General features: G+C 37.8%; 1 protein-coding gene across 2 annotated transcripts in view; it reads left to right on the top strand.

Moving 5' to 3' along the window:
- Nucleotides 1–16,400, top strand: part of CHMP3 (charged multivesicular body protein 3) — a 57,966-nt gene that overhangs the window by 25,708 nt on the left and 15,858 nt on the right. For both annotated transcript variants that reach the window (XM_077843192.1, XM_077843191.1), the window contains one exon: nucleotides 12,932–13,111. In XM_077843192.1, the coding sequence (XP_077699318.1) occupies nucleotides 13,024–13,111 (88 nt within the window). In that variant the 5' untranslated portion in view covers nucleotides 12,932–13,023. The remainder of the gene's footprint in view (nucleotides 1–12,931; nucleotides 13,112–16,400) is intronic.

Here is a 16,400-nt window from a genome sequence, read left to right as displayed (position 1 = left end):
AGATAATTTATATTGCCCCTCTCCTCAAATGAAAATAGTTTGGTTTCTACATTCCTCGCCCATGTGTATAGAGAAGTAGTAATATACATATTGATACAGAAAAGTATAAATAAGAAAATTAAAATCACCCTGAAATTCTACCACTCAAAGATATTTTGGTAATCATCCTTTCAGATATGTTGATCTGTATTTGTATTTACACACAAACACTTATGAATGACTTATACTTTTCTTGTTGCTGTTTTATTGATTTCTTCTTATAGTAAAGTATACAGAACATAAAATGAACCTGTTTTAAATATACAGTTCAGTGACATTAAGTACATTCACATTGCTGTGCAACCATTACCACTTTCCATCTCCAAACTTTTCTTTTTCCATACTGAAACTCTGTACCATTAAATCATAACTTTCTGTCTCCCCACAACTGACACTAAATCCCCTGGTAACCACTATTCTATTTTTTGTCTCTGTGTATAATTGACTATTCTAAGTACTTCGTATAAGTGGGATCAAAGAATATCTGTCTCTTTGTGCCTGGCTTATTTTACTTATCATAATGTTTTCAACATTTATCCATGTTATATAGCATGAATCAGAGTTAACTTCCATTTTAAGATTGAACAGTATTTCATTGTATGCATGCCTCATTTTGTTTATTCATCTTAAATGGATATTTGTTTTTACCTTTGGGTTATTGTGAATAATGCTGTTATAGCCATGAGTGTGTAAGTATCTATTTGAATCCCTGTTCTCATTTTTTTTTTTTTTTTTGGACCCTATACCCTATAGTAGAATTGCTGGGTCAAATGGTAATTCTATATTTAATTTTTGAGGAAACACCGTAGTGTTTTCCACAGCACTGCACCATCTTATATTCTTACTATCAAGAGCTAAGACATTCAAAAGTAACCACATACATGGCAGAATAGAAAAAGTCACTGTGCACATCCAGGGTGAGATGCAGCTCTGCAAAGACCTGAGAAGACTTCAAGTTTACAGTGCAGGTTGATCCCCATCACAGAGGTACCCTACAGCAACAAAAATTAAAAAAACAGCAAACCCCGGTGAAGTGGGAGAATCTGACTTCCAGAAGTGTAAGATTCAAATGTCTTATTTTCAGCAACAACAAAATCACATGATGTACAAACAGGAAAATATGGCCCATCCAAAGAAAACAAACGAACAGAAAATGTATCTGAGAAAGACCAGATGATTATTAACTCAACAGATACTTTAAAACAACTGTTTTAAAGATGCACAAAGAGCCAAAGTAAGATGTGGAAGTAAGTCAAGAAAATGACACATAAATAAAGTAGAAATATCAATAAAAAAAATTCTGCTGCTGAAAAGTACAATAACTGAAGTGAAAAATTTATTCAGAGTTAACTTGAAAGCAGATTTGAGCAGGCAGGAGAATCCATAAACTTGAAAATAGTACAATTGGAGTTATGAAGGCTGAGAAGAAAGGAAAAAAATTGAAGTAAATTGAGGACAGCATGTGTAGGACATCATGAAGGTAAACTAGGATACACACTGTGGGAGTTCCAGGAGGAAAACAGAGAAAGGAGCAGAGAGATGATTTAAAGAACTAGTGGCAGAAACATCTCAGATTTTATGAAAGACATTAATATAATCCAAGAAGTTCCACATAGTCCAAATTGATATACTCAAAAGGACCCATGCCAAAGCACATCATAATCAGACTTTAGATAGATAATGTTTAAAGCAGTGAGAAAGGACTTACCATAGAAAAGGATCTTCAGTAAGATTTTTAGCAAATTTCTTCACCGGAGGTGTTGAGGGCCAGAAGGCTAAAGTTGATATATTCAAATGCTAAAAGAAGAACTATCAACTGAGAATCCTATATCCAGCAAAACAAGGGAGAAATCGAGGCATTCCTAGATAAACAAAAGCTGAGGGAGTTTGTTACTACTAGACCAGACTGACAAGAAGTGCTACAGGTGTCCTTCTAATTGAAATTAATGTATCATAGTAATGGGAAGCCATATGAAAAAATAAATCTCTCTTAAGAGTAACTACATGGACAATTCTAAAAGCTAGCATTTTTTTTTAACTTCAATTTATACCTCCATTTTTTGTTTTTTACATGATTTAGGAGACTTGGGCATTTAAAAAATATATTAGGCCATGTTTTTGAACTCACAGAAAGATGTACTTTTGTGACATCATTAACTGAATGGAGGTGGGAACAGAGCCATTTAGAAATAAAGTTTTTATGTGCTATTGAAGTTAAGCTCATGTAATTTTGAATTAGTGTTATAATTTTAGGATAATAACTATAATCCCCATGGTAGCCACGAAGAAAATAGCTATACATCATGCAAAAAAAGCCAATGAAATGGGATTTGAAAAGTTTCACTATGAAAAAAAAAAAGTAAACACAAAAGACATTAATTCAGGAAATGTAAAGCTGTAAAGCCTACAGAAAAATATGGCAAAATGGCAGAAGTGGGCACCTCCTTATCAGTAATTAAATGTAGATGGATTACTTCTTCATTTGAAAGAGCTTGGCAAAATGGAATTTTAAAAATAATCCTACTCTGTGCTATCTACAGGGTGCTTGCTTTAGGTCCAAAAGTAGAAATAGATTGAGAGTGAAAGGACAGAAAAAGATATCCCATGGAAATGGTAACCAAAAGAGAGTGGAGGTTGCTATACTTATAATACAAACTTTAAATCAAGATTACAAGATTCAAAAAGACATTCTATATTACTAACAGTTTCAGTAGAATAAGAGGATATAACAATTAATTATACATATCTATGAACCTAAAAACAGACTGTCAAAATATGTGAAACAAAAATTGACAAAATTAAAGAGGGAAATAATTCTACAATAATAGTTGGAGGCTTTACTAACCTACTTGCAAGAGTGAATATAACAGCCAGGGGCACCTAAATGGCTCAGTCATTTAAGCCTCCAACTCTTGATTTTGGCTCAGGTTATGATCTTAGGGTCATGAGATCGAGCCCTCAAGTTGGGCTTTAGGCTCAGAGTGGAGTCTGCTTGAGATTCTCTCTTCCCTCTCCATCCCCCCTCCCCCACCCTCCTCACATGCATGCTCTCTCTGTAAATAAATAAATACTCTTTTAAAAAGTGAATAAAACAGCCAGGCAGAAGATAAAGAAATAAGAGTACTTGAACAACACAATAAGTCAACTAAATCTATTAGACCTCTACAGAATACCCAACAACAGAATACACATTTCTCAAGTGCTCATTCTTCAAAATGGAGCACATTAGCCTAAAAATCAAGTCTCAATCAATATATAGTTTACATATTAAAGAATATATATAGATATAAAATCTTCTCTGACTACAAGGGTTGATTAGAAATCAGTAGAAGAAAGAACACTGGAAAGGAGGGAGGAAAAAGAGAGAGAGAGGACTCAAGTCCCTAAAATCGGAAATGAAAGTAGGAGCATTACTAAGATTCTACAGAAATTTAAAAATATGTATCATAAAGGTACTGTAAACAGTTGCACATCAGTGAGTTGGATAACACAGTTTGAAATGGGCAAGTTACTAGGATTCCAAAACCTACCAAGACTGAAAACATAAAGAGCAAATCTGAACAGACTTGATTGAATCAGTAGTAAAAAAAAAAATCTCCTGACAAAGAAAAGTCCTTGACCTGATATATTCACTGGTGATTTCTACCAAATATTTATTTTTTTTATAATAAATTTATTTTTTATTGGTGTTCAATTTACCAACATACAGAGTAACACCCAGTGCTCATCCCGTCAAGTGCCCCGCTCAGTGTTCATCACCCATTCACCCCCACCCCCCGTCTTCCTCCCCTTCCACCACCCCTAGTTCGTTTCCCAGAGTTAGGAGTCTTTATGTTCTGTCTCCCTTTCTGATATTTCCCACACATTTCTTCTCCCTTCCCTTATATTCCCTTTCACTATTATTTATATTCCCCAAATGAATGAGACCGTATAATGTTTGTCCTTCTCCGATTGACTTACTTCACTCAGCATAATACCTTCCAGTTCCATCCACGTTGAAGCAAATGGTGGGTATTTGTCATTTCTAATTGCTGAGTAATATTCCATTGTATACATAAACCACATCTTCTTTATCCATTCATCTTTTGATGGACACTGAGGCTCCTTCCACAGTTTGGCTATTGCCTACCAAATATTTAAAGAACTAATCCCATATCTTCTTAAACTTTTCTAAAAAATTGAGAAGAAAACACTTCCTTAGTTGTTTTATAAGGCCATTATTATGTTGGTGGCAAAATTAGATGATACTATAGGAATAGAGAACTACGTACAGACCAATAGCCCTTATGAACACTGATGCAGAAATCATTAAAAAAAAAAATAGAATTCAAAAGAATTATTCGCCATGACCAAGTGGGATTTCTGGAATGCAGGGATAGTTCAATTATGTAAATCAACCAGTGTGATATAGCATATCTACAAAATAGGGGGAAAAAACCACATGATCATCTCAATTGATGCAGAAAAGCATTTGACAGAATTTAACACCCTTTTGTGTTAACAGTCAGCTAACTAGGAATAGAAGGATATTGCCTCAGCGTAATAAAAGTCATATATGAAAAAGCCACAGCAGACATCACACTCAGTGGTGAAAGACAGAAAGCTTTTTCTTTATGGTCAGGTACAGTTACAGGGATCTCTGCCTTTGGCTGCTTCTCCTCAACAAAGTATTGGAAGCTCTAACTAGACCACTTAAGTAAAAGAAATAAAAGGCATCCAAATTAGAAAGGAAGGGATGCCTAGGTGGCTCAGTGGTTGAGTGTCTGCCTTCAGCTCAGGGCATGGTCCCAGAGTCCCAGGATAGAGGCCCACATTAGGGCTCCCCTTGAGGATCCTGCTTCTCTCTTTACCTATGTCTCTGCCTCTATCTTTCTATCTCTCATGAATAAATAAATAAAATCTTTATAAAAAATTTACTTACAGGGATCCCTGGGTGGCGCAGCGGTTTGGCGCCTGCCTTTGGCCCAGGGCGCGATCCTGGAGACCTGGGATCGAGTCCCATGTCGGGCTCCCGGTGCATGGAGCCTGCTTCTCCCTCTGCCTGTGTCTCTGCCTCTCTCTCTCTCTCTCTCTCTCTCTCTCTCTATCATAAATAAATAAAAATTTAAAAAATTAAAAAAATTTACTTACAAATTAGAAAGGAAGAAGTAAAATGATCTCTTTGTAGATAATATGATCTTATGTGTATAAACCCTAAAGATTCCGAACAAACCTATTCGTTCTAACACAGTTTTGTTAGAACTAATAAATACATTCAGCAAATTAGCAGGATATAAAACACACAAAAATCAGTTGTGTTTCTATACGTTAACTGAACAGTCTAAAAAGGAAATTAAGAAAACAGTTCTATTTACAGTAGCAACAAAAAAGATGAAATCCTTAGGAACTAACTTAACCAAGGAGGTGAAAGACTTGTACGGTGAAAACTATAAAAACATTATTACTGAAAAAAAGATATAAATAAATGGAAAGACATTCTGTGTCCATGGATTAGAATATTTAATATTGTTAAGGTATCAATCTGATCTGCAGATTCAGTGCAATCCCTATAGAAATCCCAATGATTTTTTCAGAAGTAGAAAATTCCATTTTAAAATTCATATAGACTCTCAGGGAAGAGCTAAAACAATTTTGAAAAAGAACAAAGTTGGAGGACTCAAACCCTCTCATTTCAAAACTTACTACAAAGCTGTAGAAATAAAACCAGGGTACTTCCTGCATGCAGACAGTCATAAAGACCAATGAAATAGAATAGAGAGCCTAGAAATAAATCCTTACATATATGGCCAAATGATTTTTGACAAGGGTGCCAAGACCGTTTGATGGGGAAAAGACAGTCCTTTCAGCAGATGGTGCTGGGAGAACTGGATGTCCACATGCAAAAGAATGAGGTTGGACCCTTACCTAAGACCATATTCAAAAATTAACTCAAAATGGGTCAAAGACCTAAATGTAAAACCTAAAACTATAAAACTCTTAGAAGAAAGCATAGGGAAAAAGCATCATGACATTGGACTTGGTAGTGATTTCTTCAATACAACCTCAAAGCCACAGGCAACAACAAAAATATAACAAATTAGATTTCATGAAAATTAAAAAGTTTTATGAATCAAAAGACATAGAAAAGAGTAAATAGAGTAAAAGGGTAACCTGCCAAATGGAAGAAAATATTTGCAAATCATATCTGATAAGGAATTAATATCCAGGAGATAGATAGATCGATAGATAGATATCTTAGAACTCAACTAAAAAAAAAAATGCTATTCAAAATTGGACAAAGGACTTGAATAGACTTTTAAGTCTTTAGAATATTTCTCCAAAGAAGATATACAAGGGGTGAATAAGCACATGAAAAAATGTTCAGAATTACTAATCACTAGGGAAATGCACATCAAAACCACAATGAGATGACACCTCAGACCCATTAGGATGGCTACTATCCATCAAAACAAAACAGAAAATAGTAAGTGTTGGAAGGATGTAGAAAAACTGAAACCAGTGGACACAGTGGGAATGTAAAATGACACAGCAGCTATGGAAAATAGTATGGCTGTTCCTCAATAAGTTAAAAATAGAATTACCATGTGGTTCCACAGTTCTACTTTTGAGCATTACTATGGACTGCATGTTTGTTTTGCTCCCAAAATTCGTATGTTGAAGTCCTAATCCCCAGTGTGATAGTATGGAGGAGGTGGGGATTTGGGAATAATTAGACCATGAAGGTGGAGCCCTTATGGATGGGGTTAGTGCCCTTATCACAAGAAATACAAGAAAGATAATCTCCATCCATCATGTGAGTATACAGCAAGAAGGGGTCCATCTGCAAACTAGAAAGAGGGCTCTTATCAGGAACTGAATTGGCCAGCACCTTCATCTTGGACTTCTTAGTCTCCAAAATTTATTTTGAAATAAATTCTGTTGTTTAATTCACCTAATCTATGGTGTTTTCTGTTATAGCAGCCTGACCTAATACAGATATTCTTACCATGACGTGGGGTGCTACTCTAACAAACATCTAAAAATGTGGAAGCAGCTTTAGAACCGGGTAATAAATAGAGGCTAGAAAGTATCGAGTTGCATGCTGAGAAAAGCTTACTTTGCCAGGAATGGACCTTTTTTTTTTTTTTTTAATTTTTTATTTATCTACGATAGAGAGAGAGAGAGAGAGAGAGGCAGAGACACAGGCAGAGGGAGAAGCAGGCTCCATGCACCGGAAGCCCGATGTGGGATTCGATCCCGGGTCTCCAGGATCGCGCCCTGGGCCAAAGGCAGGCGCCAAACCGCTGTGCCACCCAGGGATCCCAGGAATGGACCTTTAATGGCAATTCTGGTGAGGGCTTAGAGGGGAAAGAAGCTGGAGAGAAAGCCTTCACCTTGTTAGAGAACACTTAAGTAACCATGTACATAATATTGGTAAAGATACGGATGTTAAAGGCCATTTTTATGAAGTCTCAGACAGAAATGGGGAATATGTTATTGGACAATGGAGAAAAGACCTTTGTGTATAAAATGGCAAAGAATTTGGCTGAAATTTATATTTCTTTATATGTTTGGGGTCTAGTGTTTGTAGAAGTTAGAATTTGCGAGCAATGAAATTGTGTATTTAGCTAAAGAGATTTCTAAACAAAGTATTAGATGGGTGGCTTGGTTCTTCCTGCTTATAGTAAAGTGGAAGGAGAAGAAAGGAAGAATGAGCTGCTTTTCTTCCTTTATTTTATTGTAGGTGACACACAATGTTACATTGGTTTCAAGTATACAACTTAGTGCTTCAACTTCTCTTAACATTATGCTATTTTCATCTCAAGTGTAACTACCATCTGTTACCATAAAACAGTATTAAAATAACCTACACTGTACCCTTTTACCCCAGTGATTTATTCATTTCATAACTGGAAGTTCGTTCATTCCATAACTGGAACTCTGTATCTAATACCATTCCCCTTCACCCATTTTTGGCCATCCTCCCACTTCCCCACCCCTCTGACAATCATAAGTTTGTTCTATATGGATCTGTTTCTGCTTTTTGTTTGTTCATTTGTTTTATTTTTAAGATTCCATATATAAGTGAAATAATACAGTATTTGTCTTTTTCTGTCTGACTTAATTCACTTAACATAATAACTTTTAGGTTCATCCATGTCACAAATGAAAAGATTTCATTCCTTTTTATGGCTGAGTAGTATTCCATTGTATGTATATACCCCAACTTTATCCATTCATGTATCAGTGGACACTTGGGTTACTTCCAAATCTTGGCTATTGTAAAGAATGCTGCAATAAACAGGGGTGCATATATCTTCTTGAATTAGTCTTTTTGTATTCTTCAGGTAAATACCCAGTAGTGGAATTACTGGATCATATGGTATTTCTGTTTTTAAGTTGAGGGACCACCATCCTATTTTTCACAAGGGCTGCACCAATTTACATTCCTGCCAGCAGTGCATGAGGATTCCCTTTTCTCCACATCCTCACCAACAAGTGTTGTTTCTTATCTTTTTGATTCTAGCCATCCTGGCACATGAAAAGTGATATCTCATTGTGGCTTTAATTTACATTTCCCTGATGATTAGTAATGTTGAGCATCTTTTCATGTGTCTGTTGGCTATGTCTTTGGAGAAATATCTCTTCAGATCCTCTGCCCTTTTTTTAATCAGAGTGTTTGGGGTGGTTTTTTGTTTGTGTTTGCTTGAGGTTTTTTTTTTTTTTGGTGGTGTTATGTGAGTTCTTTATATATTTTGGATATTAACCCCTATTTTGATATCTTATTTGCAGACATCTTCTCTCATTCAGTAAGTTGCCCTTTTGTTGGTTTCCTTCACTTTGCAAAAGCTTTCATTTTGGTGTAGTCCTAATAATATATTTTTGCTTTTGTTTCCCTTGCATGAGGAGCCCTATCTAGTTTTCTAGATAGGATATTACTAAGGTCAGTGTCAAAGAAATTACTGCCTGTGTTTTCTTCAAGGAGTTGTATGATTTCAGGTCTCACATTTAAGTCTTTAATCCATTTTGAGTTTATTTTGTTTATACTGTAAGAAAGTGGTGTAGTCTAATTTTTTTTGCAAGTAGGTGTCCAACTTTCCAGCACCATTTACTGAAACTAGTATCTTTTCCCCATTGTATATTCTTGCTTCCTTTGTCATAGATTGTGTAAGTACGGGATTATTTCTGGGCTCTATATTCTGTTCTGTTGATCTACATGTCTTTTTTTGTATGTGTCAGTACCATAGTGTTTTGAAATCTGGGATTCTGATACTTACAGCTCTGTTCTTTCTCAAAGTTGCTTTGGCTATTCAAGATCTTTTGTGGTTGCATAGAAATTTTGGTATTATTTGTTTTAGTTTCTGTGAAGAATGCTGTGGGTCCTTTGTTAAGGATTGCAATGAATCTGTAGATTGCTTTGCGTAGTGTGGACATTTTAACAATATTAATTCTTCCAGGTTGTAGGCATGGAATGTCTTTTCATTTGTTTGTAGCATCTTCTTTGTTTTCATCAATGTTTTATAGTTTTCAGAGTACAGGTCTTTCGCCACCTCGGTTAAGATTATTCCTAGGTATTTATTCTTTTTGGTGCAATTATAAATAGAATTGTTTTCTTAATTTCTCTTTCTGCTACTTTGTTATTAATGTATAAAAATGCAACCAATTTCTGTGTGTTGTACCCCCAACGTTACTGAATTCATTTATTATTCCAAAGAAGAAATTGTTAAACAAAAAGGAACCATAACTTAAAGATTCGGCATAGTCTCAGTCTCAGTCTCAGTCCATACATATTGGAGAAAATGAGAAAGCCTGTCGGGAAGCACACACCACGGGTATGGCTGATCAGCCATTTGGTAAGGAGATTAAAATGTGTGTTAACCACGGACTTCTTCAGTGACCCCAGCAAGATCACTGCCAATTTGAACTGAAGGAGATGGATATAGGTCAGAACGAAGGAAGGCTTTCAGATTTAGATTCTGTAGGACAGAATTATAAAGCAAACTATTAGCCTTCAAACCTGCACTATTTTTTACAGAAAGGAAAGAATGTTCCAAGAGCTGACTCAGATGGGACGCCTGAGTGGCTCAGCGGTTGAGCGTCTGTCTCGGCTCAGGGTGTGATCCTGGAGACCTGGGATCGAGTCCCACATCAGGATCCCTGCATGGAGCCTGCTTCTCCCTCTGCCTGTGTCTCTGGCTGTCTCTCTCTGTGTCTCTCATGACTAAATAAATAGAATCTTTAAAAAAAAAAAAAAAAAAAAAGCTGACTCAGAGATCATCAGGGCTAGCACCTTGGTTCTAGTAATCGAAACTGCCTCCAGCCAAAGCCATAAAGGACTGTGGGCAAAGCCCTGGGGGTGTGATACCCCCCCCCCCAGGCTGATAGAGCTTCAGATTGGGGGAAGGGGCGCTCCAAGAAAACCACAGCATGGTGGTGCCCCACCAACATATGGGGATGATGTTGCCACCTCAGTGGGTCTGGAAGTCAGAGCATTGAGTCAAAGAGGATTATTCTTAAATCTTTTAAGATCTCATGGAATTTCCCTTGCTATGTTTTGGAATTGCTTGGGACTGTCACTCCTTCCTTCTTTCCTATTTCTCCCTTTTGGACTGAAAAATGTCTATCCTATGCCTGTCACATGTTCTTAGCTGGAGAGGAATTTTGCCTCAGGATCAATCATACCTTGAGTCTCACCCATATCTGATTTAGATATCTGTTTATTGATCAATTATTTAATTTTTTTAGTATAGTTGATACAGTGTTATATTAGTTTCAGGTGTAAGGTTTAGGTGATATTTAGATGAGACTTTGGATTTTAGACATTTAAAGTTGATGCTAGAACAAGTTACCACTTTCGAGGTGGTTGGGATGGAATGAATACATTTTGCAAGTGAGAAAGACATAAATTTGGGCAGAGGCAGAATATTGTGGACGGAATGTTTGTATCTCTTGACCATGTGAGGATACAGCAAGAAGTATCTATCTACAAACCAGGAAATAGGCTCTCAGGAGGAACCATGTTGTTTGTTGGCACCTTGATCTTAGACCTTCAAGCCTCCAGAACTGTGAGAAATAAATTGATGTGGTTTAAGCCACCCAGTCTGTGGTAATAGGTATATAGGTATGTACACAAAAGATTTGAAAGGGCCTCCAAGAGATGTTTGTACACATGTTCATAGCATCATTAGTCACAATAGCTCAGAGTTAAAAGCAACCCAAATGCCTGTGGATGGATGAATGGATAAACAAAATTTGGTATATACATGCAATGGAGTAGTATTCAGCTTTAAAAAGAAAGGTAGGGCAGCCCCAGTGGCGCAGCGGTTTAGCGCGCCACCTGCAGCCCGGAGGTGTGATCCTGGAGACCTGGGATGGAGTCCCACGTCGGTTCCCTGCATGGAGCCTGCTTCTCCCTCTGCCTGTGTCTCTGCACCCCCCCCCTCTCTCTCTCTTTCTCTCTCTCTGAATAAATAAATAAAATTTTAAAAAATAAAAAAAAAGATTTATAAAAAGAAAGATAATTCTGATACATGCAACAATATGGATGAACCTTAAGGATGCTAAGTGAAATAAGCTAGTCACAAAAAGACAAATACTCTATTATTCTATTTATATAAGGTACCTAGAATAGTCACTCATAAAGGCAGAAAAAGTAGAATGATGGTTACCAGGGGCTGGTGGGAGGAGGGAATGGGGAGTTCTTGTTTAATGGATTTGAGTTTCAGATTTCTTGTTTCTGCCACGAAAAATGTTTCCATTTGGTCCAGGGCTTGGGCAAGGCAAGGTCTCCAGAGTGGTTAAAAAGCTGCCTGGTAGCTGTAGGAAGAGGTTCAGAGAGAAGCCCAGACACCAGAGGGGGTAACAGGGGCCCCTCAAAGGCCACCGGGCTCTGCAGGCTCTTAGTTTTACTTGAGAGATGAGCCCTTGAAGAGATCATCACCCAGCCTGGTGGCCGGCTGGCGTGTGGAGATGATTCAGGTGATGGGTTTCACCCCCTCATCTAACAAGTGGTTCTCCAGGAAGTGGAGGTCTGCCTGTTCAGAACTCCAGGCTTGCAGACACCAAAGGTCCTGGTTCAGTTTTTTTCTGCAGGAGCGTGGTGTTTCCTGTGGGGTCCAGGGCTTTGCCCTACTCCTCTTGGGGCAGCTTCTGTACCTCCTGGAAGAGGGCACTGGTTCTGCATCTTCAAGAGACACTTGGCGCCCACTTGTGGAGGAAGTGGCCCATGCCCTGCCGAGTCATATCCTAGCAGTTGAAATAGAAGCCCAGGAGAGAGGTGGGTGAAGGAGGCCCACAGGTGAATGTTGACCAGGAGGCTGACGGCAGAATAATTACGAATTCAACAGTTTTGAAATTTTGCCTGATATTATAGTAGGATTTACTTACCTTTTTACTCTTAAGTTATTTTTTTTTTTTTTAAGATTTTATTTATTTGGGAGAGAGAGCAAGAGCAAGGGGAGGGGCAGTGAGAGAGGAAGAAGCAGACTCCCACTGAGCAAGGGGCCTGTCTGGGGGCCCAGAACCAGGATCATGACCTGAGCTGAAGGCAGATGCTTAACTCATTGAGCCACCCAGGTGCCCCTTTTAAGTTACTTTAATACTGTTTTTGGAAATAATGGAAATCCATTGCAGTAGTTGTTTTGATTTTGTTTATATCTTCCTCCCTCTCTGTTTTCCTGTTATTTTAATTTTTTTTAATATTTTATTTTTAAGTAATCTCTACACTCAACATAGGGCTTAAACTTAACCCCGAGATCCAGGATCCCATGCTCCACTGACTGAGCCAGCCAACTGGCCATTGTTTTGATTTTAATAGACATATTTAGATCACCATCAGAACAGATTTGAGTGCCAATACATTTTCTGGTTTACCTTTAATTTTTTGGTGTTTTGTGTTATGTTCTAAATTTAGATATCCAAAGAGAAGAAGAAAAAGTAAAACGGTCAGTGAAAGATGCTGCCAAGAAGGGTCAGAAGGACGTCTGTGTGGTCCTAGCCAAGGAGATGATCAGGTCAAGGAAGGCTGTGAGCAAGCTCTATGCTTCCAAAGCTCACATGAACTCTGTGCTCATGGGGATGAAGAACCAGCTGGGTAAGATGCAGTTAACTTACAGCCTCCTTCTTAATGCTGATGCTCTTGCTGTTGTTAGCAGTACTAGCTGGTTTCCTTGAATAGAAAAAACAGTCTCAGCTATGGTTTTTATTCTTTATATTGTTATCGTTGGAGTGTTACACAAATGCAAAATATAATTATTACTATCATTATTGTATGATTCATTTTCTTTTCTCAGTGTTGTTATAATAATGGCAAAATATGCATATCAATCTGCTTTACTTAAAATATTTTCCCTCATGTGAACAGTGTTGTAAAGTGACCTGAGAGTTGCGTCATAGATGTGTGAAGTGTGTTGGAGGAGGAAGAAGAGCATTTCCTCTGTCCGGGTGCAGAGCCACCCTAGGCAGAATGTTAAAATAGTCCCAAGTGTGTTTTTGGCTTTCCCCCATCTCCTTTCCTGCCTTATCTCTGGCTCTCTACCTAATGCTTCCTTACATCTTAGGAAGACTGTGTAGTGGGTATTCAGCACACATGTGAACTATCTGTTTAATTTCTAAAAACATGTTACAATATTTAAAATAAACATAATTTAGTTTTCTTTTATTGTCCAGTATCATACTGTTGTGACTTTTCACATGCATCTGTCTCCAGGCCAGTGACAGCTTGAGACATCAAGGTGGTTTCTGTTTTTTGTTTTTTGTTTTTTTTAATTTTTATTTATTTTATGATAGTCACAGAGAGAGAGAGAGAGAGAGGCAGAGACACAGGCAGAGGGAGAAGCAGGCTCCATGCACCGGGAGCCTGACGTGGGACTCGATCCCGGGTCTCCAGGATCGCGCCCTGGGCCAAAGGCAGGCGCTAAACCACTGCGCCACCCAGGGATCCCGGTTTCTGTTTTTTTACTTAATTTCTGTTAAATTAAGAAGTCCTACCTCAGAAGTATCATTCCTTGAAAATGGCAGCAAGTGACTATCAGATATTTAGACTTGAGTACTGACTCAGAAATTACAGTAAAATTTTTCACTAAAGAATATTTTCAGTGCTCTGTCAGATATGACATTGATGATACATCACACTCAAAAGCTTAGGAGACTTGTATATTTCAATTTAGAGGCTGGTGCCAAATGAGTACTTCATTATTTGGTTGTATTTGGCTCTGAAGGTATTCCTTTGTGTTCAGTGGTAACATTTAGATATGGTTGTTAAAAATGCCTAATAGGGCATCCCTGGTGGCTCAGCGGTTTGCGCCACCTGCAGCCCGGGGCGTGATCCTGGAGACCCTGGATCGAGTCCCACGTGGGCTCCCTGCATGGATGGAACCTGCTTCTCCCTCTGCCTGTGTCTCTGCCTCTCATTCTCTCTCTGTGTCTCTATAAATAAATAAATAAAATCTTTTTAAAAATGCCTAATAATGAATATATTATTATCAGATTCTTTCTCCAGATACTGAAGATAATAATGGATTGGGAAGAATTTTTTTAAAATGACCAATGGTACCACATCTTCTTAACTTTTAAAAACTGTTATTTTAGCACTAAGTAATTATACACTCTCTCTCTCTCTCTCTCTCTCTCTCTTTAAATACTGGGCATATAGGGGCAGCCCAGGTGGCTCAGCGGTTTAGCACTACCTTTGACCTAGGTTGTGATCCTGGAGACCTGGAATCGAGTCCCACGTCAGGCTCCCTGCTTGAAGCCTGCTTCTCCCTCTGCCTATGTCTCTGCCTCTCTCACTCTCGCTCTGTGTCTCTCATGAATAAATAAATAAAATCTTTTAAAAAAAATATTGGGCATATAACTTAGATACATGCCTTTGAACAAGCCAGAGTACCATAGAGTACCAGGAAGAAATAATCTCATCTTACCTGAAGTTGAAGCTCCTTTAATAGGCCTTCCCAGTTCCAGTCCCTTCTCTCTCAACCTCCCCACAGATAACCACTGTCATGAATCTTAAAATTTGTAGAAATGGTATTATACAATATATACCATTCTGCATTGTTTTTTTCCATTTATCATTGTGTTTTTGAAGTATACTGATAATGATATATTTTTTAACTACTAGATAGTGTTCCATCAGATGGATATATCACATTTTACTTTTTTCTTCTCCCATTAATGGACATTTAGGCTATTTTTAATTTTTTGCTATTACTGTGCTGCTGCGAATGTCTTTTCACTTTGACACATGCATTAAGGTTTCTTTAGGACAATTATATACTCAGAAGTGGGATTGTTGGGTTAAAAATAACTGGGTTTAAATTTTGGTACAGTTGCAAAATTGCTTTCCAAAGAGGCTTTACTAATTTACATTCCCACCAGCAGTGGATGAGAGTTCTTTTTTCTATGCCTTTTCACCAGCCCTTGTAATTTTTGAGAAATGTTTCCTTGTTAATAATGAATAACATTTCTTTGGTAACTAGTGTGCTTGATCATGGTCTTCTGTTCACCTTTCCTTTCTATGTAACCGACTCCTGAAAACCTTTTCAAATGGTTATAGCTCACAAGTGATCATCTGTGTAAAAACTCTCTTCTCCTGTAACATGTTCTTTTGGTAGCAAACAGAATGAAAGCTCCTAATATGTACTGCACAGAAGTCAGAAGCTTATTTTCCTTTATACAATAAAATATATTTTATTGTTTGTTTCAAATATATATTATTTGTGGTTTTATCACAACTGAAAAGTAAAATATCTCCCGTTTGGTCTTTAAATGTCAAAGTGTTCCACAGATCCATTCTAGATCCTCTGCTGTTTTCTGTTTTCTGTCCCCCGGGTAACCTCATGTAACCTTGTTCCTCCAAATATTGCTTTCCACATTCTTATCTGCAAGCCTGACCTTGTCACCTGGTGTACAGATGGCATCTGCACAGTGGACATGTCAGAATTCCTGTGCTTGCACAGAAATCCTAGCTGGTAGTACCTCAATTGTCTCCACCTCCTCCCTGCATCTCCCCCTGGGAACCCAAGACCTCACACAGGTTCATCTGTAAATATTTCCACACAGATTCCTAAAAGACAGGGGTCCTGTCCCTTCTGTTCCCTGCTCTCTTAGTTCTTGCATGTATTCATAGGATCATTTCATTTCCATTGTATTTTCTGTTTCTTTCTGGAAGCAAAAGATTTTGGTTCTTAGATTTCCCAGACTGATCCTTTAATTTTCTTACCTTTCCCGTTCTTCATTTTGAAAATCATAACAGCACCTTCATCAGGTAGGTGTGAGGCTTATTCACGCCTGGCACGTGGTGCTTTATATGTAGGTTCTGGCTGTGATCACTGTCATCAAATTGTGACACTACGTTTTCCTTTCTGAGAAATTTCCTCAACTTT

This window comes from Canis aureus, chromosome 12 (assembly GCF_053574225.1).
Source record: "Canis aureus isolate CA01 chromosome 12, VMU_Caureus_v.1.0, whole genome shotgun sequence".
In the NCBI taxonomy this organism is placed as follows: Eukaryota; Metazoa; Chordata; class Mammalia; order Carnivora; family Canidae; genus Canis; species Canis aureus.
Note: the sequence above shows the minus strand (reverse complement) of the source record. Positions and strands in the feature narration are given on the sequence as shown.